The sequence below is a fragment of the Bidens hawaiensis genome, unplaced genomic scaffold, assembly GCF_021521415.1.
Source record: "Bidens hawaiensis isolate Kalapana, Puna unplaced genomic scaffold, B.hawaiensis_p1.1 tig00011466_1, whole genome shotgun sequence".
Classification (NCBI taxonomy): domain Eukaryota; kingdom Viridiplantae; phylum Streptophyta; class Magnoliopsida; order Asterales; family Asteraceae; genus Bidens; species Bidens hawaiensis.
The window spans coordinates 496296-517971 of record NW_027491894.1 but is presented as its reverse complement, the minus strand read 5'-3'; the positions used below and the strand labels follow the sequence as shown (position 1 = coordinate 517971).

The following is a 21676-nucleotide window of genomic DNA, read 5'->3' as shown; positions in this document are numbered from 1 at the left end:
AATGACGGAAAAAACACAATGCATATTATAACCTATAAAACAATGTATAAAAAACCCACTAAAATTTTTTATAATAATATGGTACTCATATTAAAGATAAAAATACGTTCATTATTAAGGTGATTAAAAAAAAGATGTCGTATAAAAAAGTAATGAACATTTTAAAACAATAGAAGAATTGACATGTGCCTTGCATGCGGTGAGAGAAAGTCAAGAATTATGTGTTATTCCTTTTTTGTCATTTCCTTTGTTTTATACTTATTTTTTCCAAACTAATCTCAACCCTTCAAATTTAAAATTAATGGTCTACGTTACTTCTTATCCTCTTACAAAGATCATACTTCTTTTTTTAAGTTGACACTATATGGATATATGGTATGGAACTAAATATGAATGCTCTTAATGAGTTTGGACTTTGAACGCTCTTGAACAACCTTTTTTACCGAATCACACGAGTCAATGACTACAAAAGAATAGTTTTTTTTTTCACTAATATTTAAGTTGGAGACTAAGTTTGAAATTTCAACTAAGTCAAATAAAATCAAATGAACAATGAATAATAATAAACAAATATGTATTTATATGTCCTATCTCTATTATATCTCATTGGCATGTCTATGACCGGTCATTTTCATCTCTATGTTCACTGCTATCTTTAGTCTTTATCTTTCCATTGTACAAACTACACCAGAAATCCCGAATATCCCGCTGGAACCCCATATTGTTTGACAACCATATCAGTCTCAAACCTATATCTCTCCTTCTTCAGCTTTCTTTTCCACATCTTCTATCCTTTTCACTTTTTCCGGCCACCCAAATCATCTATGACCGCCACACTAAACACAAAACAAATCTACCATCTCCACCACGCGGAAGCTATTCCACTCAACGCTTTTCGGAACATTTTGGTACGATAATGTAGTTTAAAAAGGTATTGTTTTACTTAACAACTTCCATTGAGTTTATAAATGCGATTTCTACTTACTTTGTAGGTTTATTTAGCCAACAATGATGAGGTTTACTAGGATCTATGTTGCAAATCTTCAGTGGCGTCTTATTCAAGGTCACATGTTCGGAGAAGTTAGTAGATGACGTTTTTCTATGCTTTAAAATGTGAGTATCTATTTATCTATCTGTATAAATGTCTACTAAAAATCATATGTCCTTGGTTAGTTGGTTGCTCCCAACCTATCTCAAGCCACCAAATTGTTTGATTCAAAATTGTGATTTCCTCTGCTCTTTTTGAAACAGTTGAAAACAGTTGTGGATGCAGACACCATAAAACCGTGGCCACACCACTAATTCACCAAAACAGACATCTAGATTAAGGTCTAGACCATCACCATCAACCACAAGCTCTACAGCCACAGTTCCATTATCCATTTGCACTACTTGCAAAAAATTCGACCTTAAACGTAAACTCACTGGGACGACCTCCCTTCTCAACCCAAGACTCCCTCCATCCAACTCGTTTAAACGTGTTTCAAGATTTTTACCTTCACGGGTTGAAACAACAAGGAAATAAGGAGGTGGAAATAAAGAATCCCAAACAACCCCCCCCCCCCCCCCTCAATCATAAAACTAGTAAAGCTCTCTCTCTCTCTCTCGGTTCAATCATAAAACCGTCTCTTTGTTCATTCATTCTAAAAAGTCTCTTTGTTCATTCATTCTAAAAAGTCTCTCTATTCCTTCACTCTCAAAACCCTATCTATATGTCACTCTTGTTTGTACTGACGTTTCGGAGGCGGAGTCATGTACTCGCCGGTCACACTTGCCGGCGGTTCATATCCGGAGGCGGAGCCATGTACTTGTCGGTGGTTCAGATCTAGAGGCGGAGTCATCTACTCGCCGGCGGTTCAGATCCGGAGGCGGAGTCATCTACTCGCTGGTCACACTTGGGAGGGTGTAAACGAGTCGTCATCATGTGAAGCTCGAGCTCGTTTACATCTCTTACTCGGCGGCCGACCATTGAGCAGGACTTAAAAGTATGTTTTGTTATTATTGTATAGTTCATGGGGTGTGTTTTCACAAAACAAATTAACCGAGGGTTAATTTGTAAACTTTAACAGAATTTTGAATACTCACTCTCCCTCCTCAAACCATACATCACTCAAACAAATATGATGCAGAATGTAAGTATTGTACCCAAGTTATGCAGTCTGCCATGTCTCGAAGAATCAAGGACCATTTACTCAGGATTAAAGGTAATGTTAGATCTTGCCCTTCCACGCCAAGTAATGTGGTGATTGAGTTAACGGAAAGGGATGTTGGACCAGTGGTGGTGGTTGTGGCTGTGGCCGAGGCCTAAAAGCACGGTGTTGGCGTGCAACGAGTTGTTTCTGGACGCCGTCAGAGGACGGGTGTAGAGGTTGGCAGCGTGGAGCCGGTGGATGATGGCGGTGTGGAGCCGGTTGGCAATCTTGATGAATTAGGGGGTTGGCAGCGTGCTTCTGGACGCCTTCAGAGGACGGCTGTTGAGCCGGGTGATGATAGTGGTGTGGAGCCGGTTGGCGTGGGCCGTTATATGGGTGAATTGGCGGCTTGGGAACGTGTTCTTAGACGTCGTCCGAGGACGGTTGTGGTGCTGGTGGATGATGGCGGTGTGGAGCCGGCTGGCGTAGACCATAATCATGGTGAATTAGTGGATTGGGAGAGGGTTTCTAGACGCCGTCAGAGGATCCCACGGGCAGTAGAAGCGCAGGGGGGCGCATGGGGGTAACAAAGGTGTGGATGGTGGTGGTGTAGAGCAGGTGGTTGACCAGCATGTGAATGATGATGGTGTGGCAGTAGAGGGTGATGGGCATGTGGATGATGATGGTGTGGCAGTAGAGGATGATGAGCAAACTAGGACATTTTGTAAAAAAAGTAAAATAGTTAGCATCAAACAATACAATCATTATTTTATTACTAGAATCAAACAAACACTAAAGAATTCCAATATAAATCTCAACATTTTAAAGACATAAAATACAAGAATTAAACTAAATTTTATATAATAAAAAGAATCCAGAGGGGACCAAAGCAAATGAAAGAATATACAATTTATAAAGATCATATCTCATGCCTGCTATTTGTCTTATTAAGCAAAATAAGACCAATGCTTAAGAATATGAGAAATTTTATGGGAAAAATTGAATGAAATCATGTATGAAAAACTGACCATGAAATCGATTGAAAAACCTGAAGATGTATGAATATCGAACCTGGGATTAGCGATTGAAGAACCAAGATTAAGATTGGGAGCAATGGAAATCAATTTTCGATTGAAGAACTTGATAGTCTGTTCAGTTTCTACATGTAGCCGTCGTGTAGGTTTTTTTTTCTTTTTCTTTTTTTCTCAACCCTAGAATTAAAAGGAATTAAATAAAAAAGAGAGAGAAAAATAAAAAATCCCCAACTTGATAAATGTTCTATAATAAATTATATTGGTAAATATGTTTTCCCCTCCACCATTTTGGTAAAAAACTCAAAGAGTGGCTATATTTTGAGAAATATTTTTGATATTATGAAAGATGTAACCTTAATATTTTCATGAGGGTGATTTTAAATGGACCCCTCTACTTTTAGCCACTTAAATTGAACTTTCAAATAATATATTTAGCTTATTATGTGTTGCTGCTGTTGTTGTATAATGCATTTATTTTAAGCTTTTTAGTTAACTTTTGTTTTTGTTATTCTTTTTATATGAAATAACATTTGTTGTTCTTTCAACAAGAGTTGTTTTTTCTATTCTTTAGGTAACAGAGGTGTGGCTGTTGAGCAGGTGGATGATGGTGGTTTGTGTAACTATGATATGGTGTTCACTAACGTTAACGGACATACAATGGAGCTTCAGTTAAAAGATAAAGAATCAAAAGTTACGTACTGGTGGTATCGTAAACCCTACGAATCATTGTTTTTGGAATGTTCAGAAGCAATAGCAGTATGTCATCCATTTTGTTTAGTTTAAGGAAATTAGAATCATAGGGTAATTATATGGTTTCTTTGTGGTTAGAACAAGATACTTGGCCAAATGTGCAACAAATACTTTTGTATGGGTTAATTATAACATCAAATTAATTAGGTTGAACTCCCTTTTAATACTTGTTTCTTTTGTATGTAATCAAGGTCAACAATGATCACATCAAACGTATGTTAGAGGCGGAAGCTAGGGAATGTCAACAGCTTATTCTTTGGTTTGACAATGATGCAGAAGGTAAGAATATGGCATCTGAAGTTCTACGAGTGTGCTTACAAGTTAATAATCAACTCATTGTCAAAAGAGCTCGATTCTCCTCGTTCAATCCAAAGTATGATCGATTATTTATTTGTGGTCTTATATAAGATACAATAATTTTCATAAATTCTAGTTGTGGATGCAGACACCATAAACTCGTGGCCACATCACTAATTCATCAAAACAGGCATCTAGATTAAGGTCTAGACCATTACCATCAACCACAGGCTCTACAGCCACAGTTCCATTATCCATTTGCACTACTTGCAAAAGATTCAATCTTAACGTAAACTCACTATGCCGACCTCCCTTCTCAACCCAAGACTCCCTCTATCCGACTTATTTAAACATGTTTCAAGATTTTTACCTTCACAGGTTGAAACAGCAAGTTGATTTAACTGACTAAACACATCTCTTGGTGTTGCAGGGCAGGGTTTTACATTACCGTTTATACCCGACAGATGATCAGTAATTCTTCAAGATGTGGTCGAATTCATAATTTGAGGATAACTAGTATAAAAGCATGAGCGTTGATGCGAGGAATGCAACATGAATTTGATCAGTGTTGTTTCAATTCGTTATGGCATCGGCATTGGCTATAGCAAAACATATATTCAGTATAATTTATGATACAAAAAATAAAAAATTTATTTAACATTAACAAAACTTAATTCAGAGAGCAACATATATCTGGATTTCATCTTCATTGCATATGCAATGGTCATAAATGGTAATTAGCACACATGCAGCGATACAATGATTCAATAATCATACTAGCTACCTGTTTGTTCTTATTTGGCATAGGTGATATGTATCCTTTAACATCTAGTTTTATGGGTGTAAATAAAAATATATGGAGCATACGTTGAATACTGCTAAACGAGCAAGTAACGGATAAAATGATTATTTGAATTATTAGTTGTTTAGAAGAGTAATATACGTTTAACAATAATAAGAGATATCCACTAATACTATATACATTAAAATTTTCCGATACATATGCTGCGATGACCGTAAACAAAAGTTAAGAAAACTTTTACTGTTTTACTGAATTGTAATTTATATGCCTACTTAAAGTAGTATAATTGTTTATATAATATGAACCCATTTTTTATCTTATTTTCTATATATATGATTTTTTTTATTTTTTTTATTATATTTGTTTACCAACCCGTGTGTCACACGGGATCTAACCTAATACTAATAATATTACTCTTTAACATAGTTTATCTTATAAAATTGAAATGATATGTATGAGAATAATAGTAATAATTATATTATCATATTAATATTAACGTAGCTTTGAAAAACAGAACCTAGAGCACACATGTGCATTATTTGCTTTATTCATTAGTGGACGTATGCATCTAATATTAAAACGCGTGTGCCTTACGGATTTACATGGTGAAAATATATTTAAAATTAAATCTTCATAAGAAAGTTATGTGATGGACACGTAATGGCGGCCAAGTTCTTCAATAAATAGGAAACTAAATTTTTGTAAGCTGCATTCCCATCTTTTATTACATAGGAAGAACGGAGAAATAAGGTACATCTTTACTTTCATTTATTATATTATTTACAAATATAATAATGAAAATAAATATTTAAGAATTATTTTATTGATTTAATAATAATTTAAGAACTTAGGAGGTAAACCGTAGGCATAAAAATTATGCCATTCGAATATTTAAAGTAGGGCGTATGACCTTAGCATAACTTGTCTAGTAAGTGCACAACCAGATTGTGGACAATCTGGTATGAGTGTGTTGATCAAGAATGGTTAAAATAAATTATAAATGACAGGGTATGGTTGTTGAACCATAATATGTCTTCGCTTGAATGGTTGTGCACAATAATGACAGTTGTTATGTGAATGGCATATGACTATTAGAATATTACTTTATTGATATAAATACGTTACCTAGTATATTAAATTTTAGATACCAGTAAAAGTGAAAGGAGCCAAAGTAGCTGAAGAAAGTTTGTCAGGTGAGTTACTTAAACTATTTTCAAAACTCTGATACATGCTCATAAAACTGTTTGGACCGTGATTGATCTTGTATTTGCATGGCACATATAGTGTGGCACCCAAGGTGTTATATATATTATAATAATCATTATATTTTCCCGAGGGTACATGCACTTTATACAGCAGCAAACGTGCGTAAAGTCTGTATGTGCGAATATATGATGCTGACCCGGCTTTAACGTGAAGCGGGCGGGTTATAATTATGGCATGACATGCAATGAGCTCATACTTGATCAATAAAAAAATTGTTTTAGTACAATTTATTAAATATGTCAGTTTATGTGACTCACCAGTTTTGTGCTGACGTATTTTTACTTGAGCATGTATTACAGGTTGGTAAGTAATGGCTTGGAGACTAGCTGCTATGTGTTGGAAGATTTAAGATGTTTTATCCGGTTACCACTACATTTTCTAGTAAGTGTAATAGTTAGACATGTAACAAATATTTTAGTTTTTGTATAACATTACTGTTCCGCTGTAAGTCTGTGCTGACTGGGCACTGTAAGTGCCCCGTCTTGGGCGGGGTGTGACATATCCATGGATAAATAGTCTTTGAATCCCAACCCTTACCATGGTAAAGACGAGCCAAATCAGTTTCCAGATCAATGAAATTGAATATGTCCTTCTCCAGCTTGTTGTGTGCAACTCGTCCTAGTTAACATTACAAGGACATCAATAAATAATAATAATAATAATAATAATAATAATAATAATAATAACTTCATGTTCTAATATAAGCATATAAACAAGAAACCATTACCTGGATGTTAATCAATATCTAAGTTTGAATCACTAAGATCCTCCACATGAACATCTGACACCCTCACCTTCACATGTTCAATCATTTTAGAAAGCCACTTCACCCTTGTTTTGAGATCTCCCTAACCAACACATCTTCGTCTTCTGATAATGTTTTTGGAACGATTGAATTAAGTTGTGTAGCTCCATCAAATGTTAATGTTCTAGTTGTCCAATTTTGGATTGTAGGTAAATATAGGCTATGGTGTTCATTACTCAAATTACTTATTGTGAAATTGTTAAAAGGATTGTGACTTTGTATTATTTATGTTTGTTTGAAAACAAGGGTTAATTGCTAACAAGATATTTCACATTTGGTACTCATATGTGTGATTTCGTTAAATACCTTTGGCCTTACGGTTTCTAACAATCATATTGTGTTGAAGGGCGTTTGGTTCACATAAGGCATTTTAAAGGAATTGGATTTGGATTTAAATATGTAATCCTTTATAAATCCATATCTGGTTTGTAATATTATTAAAGAAATTAGACTGTCAAAAATACAAAATTAACCTAGCTTATTTAATAAAACCCCTTCATTTGCATAGTACAAGTTCTATCAATGCGAACCATAATATTTGTAGACTTTCGTTTTACATCAATCAACTTTAATTCTTGTCAAATTATTCCAATTGAGTTCGCATGTTTCAAGATTCCAATCGAGTTGAAGTTTGCTGAATCGTTGGTTCGTTTGTACCTCGTGTTTTGAAGATTTCTAAATCAAGCATCTAAGCATCTAATCAAGGTTTTATCAAGATTCCAATGAATTTTTCATTTGTTAAGTTCGTATGTTCCCAAATTGAAGTCTGTTTTTCCCTAAATAATTTCAATCGGTGTTTTCATCCATATTCTAATAAATTTGAAATTATTCACATGTTCTAGTTAATTGATCTTCCACATTTCAATGGAGGTTTTTTAGAAAATTAAATGTTCCAAACAAAGTGAAAATAAATTGGTAGAAAAAACAAAATTATAAAAGGGCTCCAGAAAATTGATGCGAGAAAAAAGAGAACCAAATCGCATCTAGTGAACGACAAAATGTGGGCGAAAATGACAAGTAACAACCATTACATGTGGACCCGATAAAATAGTACCACCATCACGCCAACCTGTCACATTTAGCACATTAATTTCATTTGTACGTTAACATTCCTCTATATGTAATAGTTGAGTCCAGTATTAGATATGAAATGTTTAAAATTTGAATTATAATCCCGTGTGATTAGTCGAAATTTTAGTAAATTTTTACTGTTTAAAAAAATGATTTACTGAATAACTGAATAAGTATTAAAACTAATAATCCTTGATTGTAGTTTTCCATAGTTATCTTGAATAATTATAGTAAAGTCATTTTTTTAAATATGCTTTTTCACAACTTTATTCGAAACTGTTAAAATATCATGGAATATAATATTTTGTTAATTATATGTTATTAAAGTTATCAATACCTAATATTTTAATAATAAGCAACGTCGGAAAAGTAATATTATATCCTAATAAAGTTAATCTTCATTTTTTAGAGATACTCTAAAATTGTTGATTAATCAACCTCATCTAGTACACATATCCTGTTAGGAATTATGAATCAAGTATGCATTCTCTGTTAGAAATTGTGATTCAAAATTGATATAGTGTGCTTCAAATTGATTAAATGTATGATATTATCAATTGAAAAGTAATATTATATCAACGATATTTGAGTATTTAATTCCTAAGATTTGTTGAAAACATATATATACAAAATGTTGAAATTTTATAATTAATACTTTTTTTTATCAACCAGTCAAATATTGGTATTATGTATTTATATTTTTGTGTTAGTCAATATTTTATTGAGTTGTTACAATTTTAAATTAAAATGATTTAGTATATAGATATTTAAACAATTAATAATCCTTGATTGTAGCTTTTCATATTTATATTGAATAGTTTTAGTAAAGTCATATTAAATTAAATATGTTTTTAGGATTAAATTCAAAACTGAAAGCATCATGGAAGATATTATTTTATTAACTATCTAATATATACGCATGCAAATACGGAAAAAGATCATAAAAACTATATACCCAATGCGTTGAAAACTGTCTAATATATCATAATATTTTAGTAACTGTCTAATTTACATGAAATAATACACATTATATGCACCATAATAAACACTTTAATTATTTAATAAAAGAATTATATATATAAGTTATATATGAACATAATTTATATATTTTAGTAATTAAATCCTAAGACTTGTTGAAAAATATTAAAATATAAAAATAGTTGAAATTTTTGTTACTATATAATATAAATTATAATTTTATTACTATATGATATGAAATTATAGGTGATATTATTGACACGGTCTATAATATCACACATTCAAAATCGGTTAAATAATTCATAAAAAGCATAGAACTTTAAACCACAAAAAGACAAAGGATGCACCATTTACCTAAGATAAAGTAAAAAAAATGAAACTTATGCATTGAAACACAAATCAACTGTTGGTCAGTTAAGAAAACTGAAAATTGATGGATCTAAAGTAGGGAATTGGAAAGTTACCTAATAAAAACCAACAGTGGAAAACATGAGACGATTTGGATTTGCATTGGTAAGAAAAAGATTGACCAGAATAAATAATCATGATGAACAGTCTGGATCGATAGCAACGGTGGGGATGAAAGATAGCAGTGATGGGGATGAACGGTCTCATAGGTTTAATCAGATAAGGAAGAAGGTATCGACTAATAGCAGTGTTGGTATCTAAGACTCATATGTTTAATCAGAGAAGGGAGAAAGCAGCGAGTAATCAGGTGCATAGGATTTATTATTATGGAGGGTTATGTGTTGAACGGAAAAAAAATGGATCTTGAATAATATAGAAAAACATTATTTGGGCGGGTTGACCCGAAGTAAATACCATTTTACCGAATATGGGTTAAGAAATGTGAGGAGTGATGAGAGTTTGACAAGTGGCAAAAGATAGTATCCTTTTATTAGAGTAGTAAGATTTTTGAGCTGCATTTTGAAAACTTTTTTGATAAGTTTGAGGGGTTTCTTAACTTTTCCAGTTGACAAAAAAATAACAAAAAACAGGATAACCCGTTCAATTTTGTGAATATTTTGCTTCACTTGAGCATAATTTTGTACGACATGGTTCACATGTAACATTTTAATCACTATTTAAGGAAAAGTCAATGCTGACACAAATGTTTCTAATTTGATAAAACTTATAAGCACTGATAGGTCTAGAGGTGGCATGTCGGAAGTGTCAGTTTTTCTTAAATTTTAATAGTAATGGAAAAAATACTTACTGTTCAAAATTCCAAATCTATTGACTATTTCCAAAAATGTATATAAAAGTAAATTTGAAACTCAGTCATATTTAAAATTCTAAATTTTATTTGTTTTACATATATTTATAATTTAATGATAAAAAAAATACTTTGTAAATTGAAAGCATGTTAGATTTTTTTTTATTTACAATCATCAACAATAAACATAGTATAATATGTTAATGGTAACATATAAAATTATATTATTTACAATATTTAACAAACACAGTTTGTTGTTGATTTTTGGATTTCACTAAGTATGTTGTGAAATATATTATAACAATGTATAGAAGTATAACATGTAAATATTTTTTTTAATAAAAGTGTATATATATAATATAAATAGAGTTTAAAGAAAAATGAATAATTTAATTATATTATAGATATAATATAAATTGAGTGTAAAAGAAAAGTGAATAATTATTGATATATGACATATATTATTTTTGGAGGGAAAAAATTGTAAGGATTAACCACACAAACTGACACGTATCATAATTATTTTACTTTATTAAAATAGGTAGATGTCAAAATTATCCACTGTGATGGGCTGGGCTTGACAAACCCATTCAATCTGTTTGTTATCAACCTTATCTAACACAACTAACTCAGAGTCCATAGTAACTAGTAAGGGTGTGCACGGTTCAATTTAGTTTGGTTATTAGTCACAATCAAATTAACCGATTAATTTTTGGTTAATTGGTTCGGTTTATTCTGTTATTTTTTTGGTTTTCGATTTGGTTTGGGTTATTTGGTTAACTTTTTTGTTTTTGTTTTTGTTTCTGATTCGGTCCAGATAATTTCGGTTAGTAACCAAAATCAACTTTTGGCTAAAAATTTTACTTTGAAATACATAATGGATGCATAAAGTTATAAACACTTGAAATGTAGATATACATAAATGAAATGAAAGTATGGATACATAAAATGGTGGTATAAAATAAGTAAATAAAATAGATGCAATAAAGCTAGAAATATATTAATATATGAATGGTTTAGTTTCAATTAACCGACGTCACAAAAATTAACCGATAATTAATTATTAATTATTTCAGTTTAGATTCGTCGTTTTTTTGTTAAGTTATTGCTCACCCCTATTTATTAGTGGCTATGCATATTTTTTTGACGACTTCCATGAAAGAACGACTACTCCTTACTTAAACCAATAATCACTTACATTCTTATACTCATGTCTCATACTAGTCAATGATGTGACTGGTGTCACTCTATCCCGCTAATACAACTCCATAACAATAATGCATCCGTAAGTTTTGGTAAACACATAACGACTTAAAAAGATTATAATAAGATTGCTAACAAACCATATCGCCGTAACATTCATTATTGGCGTAAACACCTACAAAAACATATGCTACAAGTAAAAAAAAATACATATAAGATAACATGAAGTTAACAGTGAACGGACTTTAAAGAATTTGAAAACCAACATTAAACGTGCTCAAGGTTTTTCCAATCTAAGTATCAAAGCTTCGTACTATTTTTTATCCAATGAAAAGAGTGTGCCTTGATTTCTTCAAATATCTTCCCCAAACGCTTCTTGTGACTCTTGATCCTATTTTCTGGTGGGTGACGCGATTGAGACATTGAGTTGAAGCCTTCGTTGGATCAAGTCTCCATTTACAATGTTCATATTGCTCCAACACTTAGACACGGTTCCTAATGACAAAAAAATGTTAATTTTTTGAGAAAATGACAAAAATGTCCATATGAACCATGGTAATCTCTAAAATATCCATACATATCCACCGATATCATTATGTCCAGCTCGAAATCAACCGGACCACCCTTTTTTTTTTCTAACCCAGCCAGTGATCTAGCGACACTCGTCAATAAAGTTTGTCGTCAACGGCTCGTTTTCTGAACCGCCCGACAAAAATGTTCCAGATGGCGTCTGGTTTCTTCAAATCTAAAATTTTAAAAAATCAAAATTTAGAAAACCAGGTGGCGCCTTAATTACTCTAGTAGCCGCCTTGATTTTAAAATTTCACCTGGCGCCTAGAAAAAAATACCAGTCTCCTAGGAAAACCAGCCGATACCTAGATTCATAAAAAAACAAGCGGCGCCAGAAACAATTTTGTCGGGTGGGTCAGAAAACGATGCGCCAACTGGAAACATTAATACATTATGACATGTGTCGCTTGATCATTGGATTAAAAAAAAAGGACGGTCAGTTGATTTTGAGCTAGACATAATAAAACCGATGAGATTTATATGAACATTTTAGTCATTACCATTGTCAAAATGATCAATTTTGTCATTTTCCCTTAACATTTTGAGACTGAATATTATGACAAAATCTTTTCACACAAAATAGAAAAACTTATTTACTTATTTATGATATAAAAATTAGGGTGTGTGTAGTGGGCAATTTGTTGAGGGTGACGGCCAATTTTCAAGTGGATCACCGCCCCCTTTGGCGAAATGGGGCAAGGGCGTATATATATATATATATTACTATTTGTAGCACCTACACTATTACACCTAAAAACAAATCCTTACTCTTTGTTGCTTGAAGATCACACGGAGCAAAACGTCTCATTTTGTAGTTCATTCATTATGCGTAGCCTTACAATCCTAGTGCAAATTCTAGAAAGTTATACGTCACACTGTAATCACACTATAATACATATCCACACCATTTCCACAACAATCAAAACCTTCCCTAAATCCCAGCCCTTGATCTCGATAATAATAATGTCGGAATCCAAAATCGCCACCAGCGAGAAAACCGCCATTTCCGCCATCGGCTCTGTCGCCGCTGCAGTGATGGTTGTCCGCAGCGTGGCCGACAACTACATACCACCTGAGCTTCAGCATCACCTCCGTAACTTCATCAGCAAGTTTATAATATCCCGAAAGCTAACAATTGTCATTCACGAATTCGATGAGTATCGTGTAAACCAGATTTACCAGGCGGCAAATCTATACCTCTCATCCCGACTCAATAATAATAACTAGTTTTTAGACCCGCCGCAACCAAGACGTGCAGCTCTCAGTTTCAACTTTTACATTAGTATAAAGCCGGCAAAAGAACATTCACTTTGAATCTGAATCTATCACAAAAACAAAATGCACAATTTCTTTCAAAGCGGAAGCCTTAGGTTCTAACTTTGAAATAGCAGCATTGAGGTCTCCTTACTTATCATTGGAACCTATGTAAACATACACAATTGATTATTAACTTACAATAAGTATTTGTATATTATGTAGCATTCTCTAGAATCCAGTAAAACAACACAAACTTGTTTCCTTGCTTTTTGTTCCCAATATGAAGCACCTCACGCAAGTCTCATCTTTCTCCTAAGCAAGGTCTTATTAACACTTTTGAAACCATTTTATACACTTTCAAACCTCCAATCAGTTACCTACAACAACAAAATATGAATTAGTTAATAAAAGATACAAACCTTAAGGAATTTTCAGTGTATATTCAATTACTATTAGTCACCTAACCACATTGGTAATTGTAAAATGAATGCCAAAATGGCAAATTTCAAATTGTTTACACTCTTTTGACAGGTTTATTCTGAGACCTGCTCCAACCCAAGCATCACGCACGGGTTAGTGTCCAGAAATTTGGACACCACACTTGGCAATAACGTGTCAAACTGTGAAAGAACCGATATTGGCAAACCTAAATGTGTCACTGCGTGTTGTGCCGTGTTTTTGACAAAGCAAAAAAAAACCTGTTAACATCTAAAAGTAAATGCTTACGCTAGTGAAAACACAAATGCAAAAAATAAATATATAACCAAACTTTGAGGAAAATAAAAATAAAAATGCATCATCATAGAACTTACAAAAGAAAGAGGCTCATATGCACAATTCATCATTGCCATCACTAACAAAGCACGGCTCAGTCCCGCCACGGCTGCAACCAAAGTTGCCATGCCTAGTAACGGACCATCATCATCGCCGGATAAAACCGTTATAAAGAGACAAACAAACTGACACACACTACTGCCAGTGACCACCATAAGGTCACACAACCACAATTTCCAATCCATTTTTTTGACGATTTTGACTTATGGGTCAATCCAATCTTAACTTTTTCAACCCATACAAAATATAACTGTTTTGGCCCGTTTTGACTCATCATTAACGAACCACGGCTCAGCACACCAAGTAGCTAACCACCATCATCGCGACTAAAAGTGAGAAAGTAACCAAATGTTGCCACTTTATCAGCCACATCCTACCAAATCGAACACCACAAACAATAACTTCTAAGGGGTTAAACTTCAATCTACAACAACAATTTCAAACTATATCAATATCAAATCAATTGTAGAGTTCCAAACCAAACCATCATATTCATATGCCTTCAAACTAACAGAAATGAGAGCATGTATTTATTTAACCTAGTATTGTTCAAATTATATGTCAAAAGGCCCAAAATTAGAGCAAACCCAGAATCCACAACCACAAAGAAAAGCTTTAGGTCCGCCACCACCGGCCTTAGGGCTCCAAAGTGGAAGCCGACAAGTGTAAAGTATAAACAACAAAGATGTATGTATACCCATGTAAAGCATAATTATAATAAACAATGATTTAATGGGAGGAGAGGATAAGAGGTCAAGCATCACCGGCTTACCTCCACCACAGCCACCGCCTAGGGTTCCAAAAGCCGTCTTCGAAAAAGAAAGCAGATTTCGGAGTTACAAAGGGCGGCGTCTTACCTTCGCCGCCTAGGATTCCAAAATGAAATCCGGCAACGAAGGTTTACCACTGCCTACGTCCGCCGACCGCTGGAAAGGTATGGTTTGCCGGAGGAAAGAGAGAGACACAGATAAGTGGTATGCATTCCCTAAAAAGAAGAAAACAATTTAATAAACTAAAGGACTTACAGGTGTATAGTATAATGGACAGGTGGAGTAGCCAGAGATGTGGTACAACATTGTTAACATCATGTACACTAACAGTTGCAAAAATATATATAAAAAATTAATTGGTTAATAGTTGAAAAAAGACACACTTGAATGGGATTCGAACCCTCGCGGCCAACATCAGAACATACTATAGGGGTGGGATATTTATCTTATTAGATAATATATCACCCACACCCACTCATATCCAACGTCACCAACAATCGATCGTACTAACAAACACATTATTAATGTGGCAATGGAGGTTGATCAAACCTTCACTGATGTTTACAATGTTGTAAGCTTCACTTGGTATTTGGCTTCTAACAAGACCAATACACCACCTACACAAGGCTATTTCAGTCCCGATGGATTATTCACTTACGGGTCCGATCAACGCTCGTTGGAGCTCGTGTTTAACCGAAAACACAAGGATCTCGCCTTAAAGAGTACTTAATTACCGTTTATTATTAGCGAATCCGAAAGGAGAAAGCAAGAGCAGAAAACCGTGAGAATATTCACCGTGGATTCGAATACAAGGATGTGGACGTCGGTCAGTTTAGACCATCCCCCGACATTTGCCACGTTGGCAATGGATACAAATGTGAAGGAGATGGTGATAAATGATTTGAACCGTTTGTGGAGAGGAGAGAATATTATAAGAAAGTCGGGAAGGCGCGTGGAAGAGAGGGTACTTGTTATATGGTCCGCCTGGGACCGGGAAGTCGAGTTTGGTTGCGGCTATACCCAATTATTTGAATTTTGATATCTTTGACTTGGACTTGACCGGCATTGCGTCAAACTCCGGGCTGCGAAGGTTGTTGGTGGCCACTGCGAACCGGTCCGTTTTGGTTGTTGAGGACATTGATTGCTCGGCCGAGTTGCATGATCGAGCTGATGTGACCGCGGTTATGGGTCGAGGCAGTTTTCAGCAAGGGTTTCACGAAGGACGGAGGGTAAACTAGTCCCAAACTAATTATTTCATATTATTTGTTGTTATATGACATGATAGTTTAGTTATTTTCTCCTGTTTTATTACTATTAGTTGCATTTTTTTGGCATGTTTTATAACACTTAAACGCTCAATTTTCGCCATATTTAATGCATTTATCGTACATATATCAAATTATTTTGTGAAACATTTATTTTGTGGAGCGGAGTCTACTTTGGATTGTTTTTGTCGTTTTGTAGGTGCGGAGCGGTTACGAGACATAATGATTTAAGACGATCAACTAAATTGAAGGGTTGACTTGCCTAACTTGAAAGCTGATGGATGAAGAATTATAATTGGAGCAAGTTATGTCAGTTAAATATATATGTGGTTGATCTATAAGCTTAAAAGAAGGATATCTAAATTAAATTGATTTGGATTGCATTAAGATTTAAACTTAAGTTGGTGGATAAAGTGGGATGGCATGAATGCATACGAGTGACCAATGAAGAGATTGGGTGGACTTGGATTAATTAGAAAATGATGGGCCGTATGTTTGCAACTAACCTACAGGAATAAATTGGTTTAAATAAATAGGGATCATTTTATCTCATCAAGGGGGGGCTTCATCATCATCGTTTTGACGGCAGAGAACATGCAACCTTTGGGTTTTTGTTTCTTGTTTTGTAAGCTGTATTATCTTTAATGTTTTGTTTATTGAACGTTTTGATTGTTTTAGCCACCATGTCCGGCTAGATCCATTTAATTTCAACACTATGGTATTTTGATTTTGCTTCAAAACTTATGTGAAACAGTTATGTGATTCGTTTGTTTAATTGGTTTGTTTGTGTGATTCTTGATCTTTAATCCGGTTCTATTCCGGTATATATTAGATTGTTAATAAACTTGATCACCTTATTAATTTTTCTAATGATGTTCATCAACATTTAAAACCCTTATCAGTTTTTAAGTTTTGGTAAAAGGAACAAATAATGTTTTGAGTTTGTCTATGAACCCAAAATTATTATAGAGTCACATGATCTAGTTAAACACTCCGAACGGCGTGAGTGTTTAATTATAATCGATACTTCTAGCACGCAACCCGCACACCAAGATCCTAACGGCGTGAGATTGGAGTAGCGGGTTGGCTCTAATCACCGAGCGGCGTGTGGTTAGACATTAGATAGAGTGGATGTCCGAACGGCATGACGTCTAGTATTTATACAAACCATTTAACTAAAAATCATTACACCATAATTGTTAATGATCATAAGCTATAATTAAATCAAATAATTGCCTTAGTGTTGGAATTAGTTTTTATATATCTGAATTCGAATTTTTATAATATATTGTTTTCATCAATTTCTAGTTTAAATCAACCCCCCCCCCCCCTTTAAAAGAATCGTGTCTGGACCTGAAATATTTTTGGTATAATTTAGTTAATCTGTATCCCTGAGGACACGAACCTTACTTTCGCTCATACTATTTTTAGTGTGTTAAGTTGGCTTATTTTATTTGTTGGATTCGACACCCATCAAATTAGCGCCGTTGCCGGGGATACGACGATTTTAACCGTTTTATGCCAAGATTTTTTCATTCAGGTACATCCAGATCTTTTCGCTCAGGTACACCGCTTGATATTGACCCGGAGATAGAGAAAACAACAAAGAAATTAAGGAAGCAAGCAAAACTCCAAAAGAAGTCAGCAAGCTCCTCAAACTCTACATCCTCATCTCCCGTCATCAACACTAGGCAAGACACCCCCTTGTCAAGTGAACCCGAAACCATATCACCGCAAATAACTCTACCACAATCACCTACCCAACAACCAAACTCACAACTGAAACCACTACCATGGCAGCTGAACAAACCCTTAGACAGTGGGGCACCCATGATGTCACCCAACAACCACTTTGCATCAACTACCCTGCTATGGAGAACTTCGAGCTAAAATCCGGTCTCATTCACTTATTACCCTCCTTCCGAGGTTTAGAAAATGAAGACCCTCACAAGTTCTTTAAGGAGTTCCATGTTGTGTGTTCCGGCATGAAGCCACACAACATTACTGAAGACCAAATCAAGCTAAGGGCATTCCCCTTTGCTCTCCAAGACTCAGCAAGAGAGTGGCTCTATTACCTACCACCGGGGTCGGTAACCACTTGGAATGATCTTGCAAGACTTTTCCTAGATAAGTACTTTCCGGAAGTTAAAGCCTCACTCCTACGTAAAGAAATTATCGCGATCAAACAAGCAAAAAGGGAAGCATTACATACGTATTGGGAAAGGTTCAAAAGATTATGTGCACGGTGCCCCCAACATGGCATATCCGAGAATCAACTCCTTCAGTACTTTTGTGAAGGATTGGCACCGATGGAGAGACGTTTAATAAATGCATCTAGTGGAGGGGCTCTACTGGATAAAACACCAACTCAAATTCGAGCCTTGATCACCTCTATAGCGGAAGATACAAAACATTGGGCACAAGAAGATGGGTGGTATGATGACACACCAAGGGGAGTAAATGAAGTGAACACTCCTCGCATTGAAACTCAACTTGCTGAACTAACCAGAGTCGTCATGCAACTAAAAAGTAAGGGTGCGGAACCAAAAGCCCGAGCTTGTGGTATATGTCTACAATTTGGGCATCCTACTAATATGTGCCCCACACTACAAGAATATGTTGAACAAGCACAAGCAATAGGAGGTTACTCGGGACAAAATTCGAGACATTATGAGCCGCCCCGAGGTAATCAGAATTGGGGAAATACTTCTAATATGAGCTACTTGCAAAGACCTCCACCATATCACTCACAACCTCCATTCCAAATGCCTATTCAACAACATAACTTCCAACCTCAACAACAAACACCCGCACAACAACAAGCGAGTAGATCAGGTATGTCGTTAGAAGACATCGTGAAAATTCTAGCCACAAGTACTCACACTCTCCGGCAGAAGACTGTAGCTAGCATCAAAAACTTGGAACAACAAATGGCTCAGCTTGCTAGCTCGGTGAGCAAGATAGAATCTCAAGGTAAATTACCCCCACAAACCGAGAAAAACCCAAAACACAATGTTTGAACCTTATTATATTATAATAAGGATAACGTCAACAACAATAACGTTAATTTTACCCTTATAATTAATGAAATAGATCTAATAATATTTTAATGTTAAACACAACTATATCGAATCTCATAACCCGTCATAAATATTAGTATTTCGCTAAGATTATATTTAATTCTTGTTATTAACATCTAGGAAGAGTGTCGGTGAATCTCGAGGAGCTTGACCGTTTTCATCCTAGACTTTTCTTTATTTATCTTGTCCTCGTTTACCGTACTTAATAAGGTAAGTAAATTCACATCCCATTTTTTTAACCGCTTTACAATTTTGGGGGCGTTATGCGTTCAAAATCAATTTATTGTTTTCACTACAATTCCGTTATATGCATAATTGTAATTGCTCGATTAGTTGTTATGCGCGAATATGACTATGTGTTTATTTTTATGTTGGTTGGTACCTCATCCTCATCCTCATTAGTATGATCATACGCCGTCAGAGTAAATCGCTATCAATACGATTCGGTTGAAAAGACAACTTTTATTTATTGTTATACTAGTTGTAGTGATTCACGATTATTGCATGGAATTGTCAATTTAACATTATATATACTCAAAAACTGTGGTTTACTTGCTCAACTTTATGTTGACAAAAATATATATTTTTACGCATGACGCAAGTAGCTTTATCGGATGAATCAAGTATTGGAAGTAGATGAGACCTTAGGTTGCTTTGATGGTTGAAGAAAACTTTATTTTAAGTTATTTATGTTTTGAATATTTAAATGTAACGGTATTTCATTTGAAACTATGTTTTGTGCTTTTGAACTTGATATATGAATGAATAACTTAGTGTCTTCTGAGCTATGATACAATCAGTGTCGCGCCCCAGCATGTTCCGCCATAGGTTGGGGTGTGACACAGGTGGTGTTTTTTGGCAAAAAATTGAAAGTTGGGACTTGAAACTAACGTCGTTAAGATTCTGCTAGCCACGGGCCGTTAGGAACAAATACATTAAAAGTTGGGACCATTAGTGAACAATTTGATAGCTGGGGCCGACAATAACCAAAAGGCAATAGTTAGAACCAATAAAAATCAATTTCCCTTTAAAAAAAACAAAGAAGGTAATTTGTAATCACAATCACAGATATGACTTACCTTGAGAAGTATAACACATAACTATGATTGTATATCTCGCTATTGGAAACCCTGATTTTGCTTTGTCATGATACAGAACCAACAATTGGGAAAGTTAAATTTGTGTGTAATGGATCGGAGGAGCTGTTCTGCGTGATAAATATGTTGGATACAAAGAAGGGGCTGAAAAATATGAATCCTGAGCCGATAAAGCCTTTGCGGGAGAGTAGGAACTTTGTAGTATTAATCACCCGTGAAAAACAAACCATATATAAGGTATGAGCGGGAAAATACAAGACGGGGTAATTGAGAAGGGGGCATATGTCCCATCATAATTTCCTTTATTATAAAGTGTAGATTAAGTCTTAGTGACTTCTTCTACACATGTTCGACTCATGCTTGCTCTGGGTGGTGACATACTTTTTTTTTATTTGTTTTCAATACGTTGTTGGACGCAATTGTATTGGTGATTTGGTTCTAAAACTAAAACTAGAATTATATGCTATACTTTTTAGCTTATTAACTAACGTCGACATTGATCGAATTCGCATTAGTTCATCACCGTAACGCACGGATTAAGTTATTTTTCTTTATTCGTCACCACAGGGCGTAGGTTTTTTTACCGTTGAAACCGATCGGACTTGTATTAGTTCGTCGTAAGACGGACTTATTTTGTGCTATTTTTTTGGGGGCTTTTCTTTAGTCGATCCTGTGGTTTTTTTTTCCACCTTAGTTTTTTTCTTTTTTGTTTTTAACATGTTTATTTGTTGTATTTGTGGTGTAGACAAAATTATATTGTTGCTTTACTTTCAGTACCATGAGTTAATACCGATCAAATTCGCGTCGGAATCGCTACCACAACACGCAGCTTTTGTTATATTAATTTGTTGTATTTAACCATTAACAAAATTTCCTTTTGATTTATTTTCAGTGTCGTAACCAACAACGAATCGAATTCATCTCGACTCCAACCGTTCCACACGGATTGATATGCTATACGACTGCGCCGGGTATGACACCTAGTAAAGAATGAAAATGCAATTTGTATTAAAAAGGAAAAAAAAAAAGCACCAGTTCCGTAAATATCTCCTTTATAAAGGATAAAACTTGCATTTTTCTTTTTATTAATTTTTTTTTCAATTAAACCGACTCAACCTTTTCTTTCGTTAATATAAATACGGTCATCCATCGACCACAAACAAAACGAAATTGCTGAAAACTGGAGCCCTGAATCTGCGATTGAGGTTAGAATATTCACAGTTAACTCTTTCAAAAATTGCATCTTCAC

General features: G+C 34.6%; 1 protein-coding gene and 2 long non-coding RNA genes across 5 annotated transcripts; 2 read left to right on the top strand and 1 right to left on the bottom strand.

Annotated features, from left to right (window-relative positions):
- Positions 1 to 13385: 13385 nt before the first annotated feature.
- LOC143538066 (uncharacterized) lies at positions 13386 to 13758 on the top strand. The gene is made up of 2 exons (XR_013136190.1): positions 13386 to 13494; positions 13586 to 13758. It is a non-coding gene; the product is annotated as an uncharacterized LOC143538066 (long non-coding RNA).
- On the bottom strand, positions 13386 to 15026 carry LOC143538065 (uncharacterized). 3 transcript variants are annotated; one of them, XR_013136189.1, is made up of 3 exons: positions 14194 to 14723; positions 13636 to 13758; positions 13386 to 13446 (listed from the first exon to the last, which is right to left on the bottom strand). It is a non-coding gene; the product is annotated as an uncharacterized LOC143538065 (long non-coding RNA). The 3 variants fall into 3 exon arrangements; XR_013136188.1 differs by lacking the exon at positions 13386 to 13446 and adding an exon at positions 14913 to 15026 and having other exon boundaries at positions 13589 to 13758; positions 14194 to 14639; XR_013136187.1 differs by lacking the exon at positions 13386 to 13446 and adding an exon at positions 14803 to 14852 and having other exon boundaries at positions 13589 to 13758; positions 14194 to 14639.
- A 1839-nt stretch (positions 15027 to 16865) lies between these two features.
- Positions 16866 to 19270, top strand: LOC143538087 (uncharacterized). Its single transcript, XM_077031720.1, has 2 exons — positions 16866 to 17085; positions 17153 to 19270. Exon 2 carries the CDS (start codon positions 18044 to 18046, stop codon positions 19268 to 19270), a length of 1227 nt encoding a protein of 408 aa, XP_076887835.1. The 5' UTR covers positions 16866 to 17085; positions 17153 to 18043.
- Positions 19271 to 21676: the final 2406 nt, after the last annotated feature.